Below are 5,000 nucleotides of genomic sequence, written 5' to 3' on the forward strand. Positions count from 1 at the left end.
AGAGATAAAAAGCTCAACGCGAAACTAAACAAATGCACCGAGAGAGTCTGAAAGGATGCAGTCGCAAAAAGCATCCAAGGGAGTAAAAGTTATTTTTATTATTGGTCCCAGTCTCTTCCTTCTCTCTCTCTCTCTCTCTCTCTCTCTCTCTCTCTCTCTCTCTCTCTCTCTCTGTCTCTCTCTATCTATCTCTTTCTCTCTGTCTGTCTTTGTCAGTGTCTCTTCACGAAACGGAATACTCGTCAAGCCGAACGTCATTAACATCACTCGAATAACAAGGAGACTCGACTCTCTCGTTCGACGAAACGCTCATTCCCGTTTGTCGGATTTTTGAATGGTATTATCTCTCAGTAAGCGCGATATACCATTTATACGCGAGTGTGCGTGCGCTCGTACGTCTATGTATATGCATAAATCCTCTGATTGTAAGAGCAGAATTGCACGGGGAAATATTTTCGAGTCAAATAGTCGCTTCGCACCCACTTCACATTTTTATCTGACATATGTACATACGTATAAGCAGATTTACTTTGAACGTTCCGACGTTGTCCAATCCGATAATATTATTATATATCCGATTAATTTTCATCGCGATTAAGTAATTAATCATCATGATGCTCGTAAACGTAACGTTCATCGTTCGATTTATAACGACGAATCTTTTTGATTGTTACCCTTCTAAATGATTACACCTCATTCTAATTCCACACGGGAGAGAATGCGAATATCGTAGAGAAAAGAGGCTTAAAAAAGGATTTCCGATCACTTTGTACACGAAATGTTTTAAATGTTAAAAGGGAAGAAAAAAGATAAGAGAGAATGAAAGATAGTACGATAACACTAAAGACAAAAGACTCGTTGCACTCTATTTATAATCCTCTTCGTTTTATCCTCTCGAAAGGAGCTGCCTCTGCTACTTGACGAAGGTCGAGTGAGATCGTACGAATGAAAAGAATGAAGGCTGCCTCTCGCGTTACGATCTCGTAACAATTTGGAAAAAATGGAGATTCTACCTCTTCTCTCCTCTCTCCCCCCCCCTTCCCCAAAAGAAAAAGAAAATAAAACAAACGGAATAATAAAACTTTGTATTGTATCGTATATACGTAAAAGAAAAAATATATATATGTATCCATATAATGATATTATAATAAAGTTTTAGCGACAAATAAGTGAATAAACAAAAGATTTGGAAAGATCAATGTTCGTATAAACCAAGTTATCCAGCTGACTCTTACAAAAAACCACGCTTTTTGCTCGTTAGCAACTCGTTCGTGCTTCGACGGCGGCACGTCGATTGCTACCGTGGCAATTTTCTCAGGCCGAATGCCAAAAATTCCTCTCGTCCCATTAAAGGAATCTAGAGAAAAAACGATGGACTGGAAAGGGTTGGAGAAAGGGGAAAGAGAATATGACTGAAAACTGTAAAAGTTGATTTTTAACAACTTTGAGTGAGGGAAAAGTAACGCGCTTTCTTTTTTCAATTTTAATCAAATTTTTTTATTTTATTCAAAAAGAAAAATACATATAAAAAGAGAGAGAAAGAGAGAGAGAGAGAGAGAAAGAGAGAGAAAGAGAGAGAGAGAGAGAGAGAGAAGTATAGAGAAAAGATTCGTGTATGTAATGTCCGAGAACAAATTTGAAGAGAACTACCCTCTGGCGAATAAATCAAGAAAAAGAGATAGAAAATGCTTTCAGAGAAGAAGCAGTTACGGTAAAAATCGTTCTTTTTACAGGAACCAAGTAGTAATTTCGCGAAAAGTTCTTGCCTCGAGTGCTCGTAGATAGAGAAGTCAGTAGCGTTGATAATTACACTCGCTGGTGATGACCGACAAAAGTCGATGAAACGAAGAAAAGGAAGGAAAAAAGGAAAAAAGGAAGAAAGGAAGGAAGGAAGGAAGGAAGGAAGGAAGGAAGGAAGGAAGGAAGGAAGGAAAGACAAGAAAAGATGAAGAAAAAGTAGACGAAGACGAAGAAACTCGCTCGTGTAAGGGGAGAAGCTTCGCGTAGAATCATTCACGAAGAAAATCTCGAGGACATTTCTTTTTTTATTTTCTCTCTCTCTCTCTCTCTCTCTCTCTCTCTTTCTCTCTTTCTTTCTCTCTCAGTCACTCACTCTTTAGTATCCTTCTCTTCTTATTGGTCTTCACGTTAAAGGTAAAGGGACGCCTCGAGTACCATACGAATAACGTTGTAATCCTCTGGAAAGGAAACGCGTTTCCCTCGAGTGTCTACGTGTTACACACTCCGCCAAGTATTCCGAACGATCATTAGTTACAAAAGAATGGAAGTCGTCGTGGATAAAAGGATATATGTATACGCATATGTATATGTACGAAGGGTTAAGTGTAAGTCGTAGATATGAACGAACCAGACGAAAGTAACTACCAAAAGAGAGAAAGAGAGAGAGAGAGAGAGAGAGAGAGAGAGAGAGAGAGAGAGAGAGAGAGAGAGAGAGAGAGAGAGAGATGAATATTCTTGATGAGAAAGATTAATGACTACGACTAATAATAAATCTTTATGAAATCATACCGATCGTTCCGTTCTTTTATAACATTTATTATTCTCACGTTTCACGGCGAGAAACGTAAGAATTTACTTAACCCGTGAAATAATTATCGTTTTATCTATCCCTAAAAATTAAAACTATTAACGATAAATAGTGGGATGGAAATAGGAAAAAAGAATAAAAGAGATAAAGATAAAGATAAATAAGTAAATGTAGTTGACCGTGTCAGGTTCGTCGGTGGTGTACATCCGCATCGAGACGTTATTCGATGGCTTTTGATCTCGATCTAAATTGCTGAAACTTGCATTCGAGTTGGAGAAGCGGAGGAAAACAGAAATGGTAGGTTAAAGAGAAAGAGAGAGAGAGAGAGAGAGAGAGAGAGAGAGAGAGACAGAACAAGACTAAATTCGCTTTTGCAAGCCCGTATTTCGAGGCAAATTAGCAAATGATGGCCCAGCACGGACCCATCGTTCGGCCCTCAACGATTTGGTATAGTTATGTTAGTTGCATTTGTCTCTCTCTCTCTCTCTCTCTCTCTCTCTCTCTCTCTCTCTCTCTCTCTCTCTCTCTCTCTCTCTCTCTCTCTCTCTCTCTCTCTCTTAACACTTTCGGTTAACCGAAAGGAATTCCTGTACCCTCCCATTTCAAGTCACCGTAGAAAACGATTTCTCGACGAGCAAACTGAGAGTTTCAAAAGCGATTTTAATATAATCGTAAATCGGAAACTTCCTTAGTCTGTTTTAGAGACAGAAAGAGATAGAGATAGGTATCTACGTAAGTCGAATTCGTGTGTTCCCAAAGTTTTCGAAGTATCAATACGTTTATCACAAAGGTTTCGTTGTTTTCGCTTTCTCGTTTCGCATGCTTACACTTTGTCCTAGTTTTCTGTAAAATCCCTCGATTTTGTTTTCAACGAAGCAAACATCTAAGATATACGAATAAATATAAATAGAGATAAATAGAAATAAATAGATCGAAACTCACGTTTATCCTTCTTATTTATAAAGAGAATTTTTAACGTTAATATATCTTTTACGCTTTTAAACTGGTTGTCTGATTGGATGGAATATCTTGAAGGACAGAGATAAAATTGAAAAGTATTCGAAAGTATCTCATGAATCGCATGTCGATTCGAAGCAAGCAATCGAAGCAATTGCAGTTTTTTCTTTTTCTTTTTCTTTTCCCTTTTCTTTTCCTTTTCTTTTTTTTTTCTTTTTCCCTCTTACGATCTGCCGATACTTCAGACAGAAAATACCGAAGGACGAAAAGAACACGAAAGAGACGCGTTGACGATAATTACTCGAGGTGGATGAAAGGTTCGTTCATCCAACTCACCCCCTACTTATTCCTTCCCTTTTCTTGCATCTTTTTCTCGTAATCCTTAGTGTCGAAATCGTCTCGTTGGAACGATCCTGCGAGGCTTTTGAGAAGCAAAGAAAAAGATAGAAAGGAAAAGAGTATCCTTCCTTACGAAAGGAAGAAGAAACGGCGAGAGTGAGATTATCGAAGAAAAAGAGAAAGAGAGAAAGAAAGAAAAAGAGAAAGAGAGAGAGAAAGGAGTGGGAGAACTCGTTCCGTAATGGTCAGTGCTTCTTTCCGACCGACTCTCAGTCCTTGATTGGCCAATTTACCTGTCCCTTTGTTCCCTTCCTATCTTTCTCGTACCTTGTTAGTATAAAGCTTTAACTCCGTTGGACAATTGCATCTGATTTTTCGATCGTTTCTTGCTTTTATATAATACGAAAGAGTGAGAGAAAAAGAAAAAGAAAAAGAAAAAGAAAGAGAAAGAAAGGAAGAGAGAGAGAGAGAGAGAGAGAGAGACAGGTGGAACAAAAAAAAGATATAAAAAGAGAAGAAAAAGTCGAGAAGGAAAAAGATAAAGATAGAGAGGGGAGAAGTAAGTTAGGAAGGAAGAAATGATGCAGGATAATCGCTTTTACCTTTCGATCGAATGAATTCGAAAGAAATCAGAATTTTCATGTGATTTCGTTGGAGTTAGAGAGACGGAAAATCGGGTTCTCCACAAAAGGAAAGGAGAAGTAAAAGGAGGAGTAGAAAGAGAAGAAGAAGACGAAGAAGAAGAAAAAGAGCAATGAGAGCGCTTACCTGCCTTGCAGACATCGATGTCCAGGTCACCGGTGATCGCATGAGGAAATCTCGTGTTGGTAAGTTCGTCGATGGTGAATTTCCTATGACGATGATGTCTATGGTGTTTCGTTTCCTCGAATTCGTATGAATCATTATCGACAGCCCGACTGTCGACGAGGCATGCTGCCATTAGGCATAGGATCGACAGGATGATCTCCATCAGTAGCCTCATCTCGTGTTGATCGATCGAAATAACGAGACGAAAACGAGGAATTCGATCGACGATTCGGTCATCACAGACCGATCGTACTACCGTTCGAATAAATTCATTTGCCGTTGCTTTCTTCTCGTTTTCTTTCTGTCCTTCTCTCTCTTTCTCTCTCTCTTTCTCTCACACTTTTTTTCT

At 38.7% G+C, this 5,000-nt stretch overlaps 1 protein-coding gene across 1 annotated transcript in view; it reads right to left on the reverse strand.

Moving 5' to 3' along the window:
• Positions 1–5,000, reverse strand: part of LOC122627045 (bone morphogenetic protein 1) — a 41,042-nt gene that overhangs the window by 35,444 nt on the left and 598 nt on the right. Inside the window, exon 1 of the mRNA XM_043807800.1 lies at positions 4,613–5,000. This exon is cut by the window's right edge and continues 598 nt beyond it. Within this exon, the coding sequence (XP_043663735.1) occupies positions 4,613–4,826 (214 nt within the window). The 5' untranslated portion in view covers positions 4,827–5,000. The remainder of the gene's footprint in view (positions 1–4,612) is intronic.

The sequence above is a fragment of the Vespula pensylvanica genome, chromosome 2 (genome assembly GCF_014466175.1).
Source record: "Vespula pensylvanica isolate Volc-1 chromosome 2, ASM1446617v1, whole genome shotgun sequence".
NCBI lineage: Eukaryota > Metazoa > Arthropoda > Insecta > Hymenoptera > Vespidae > Vespula > Vespula pensylvanica.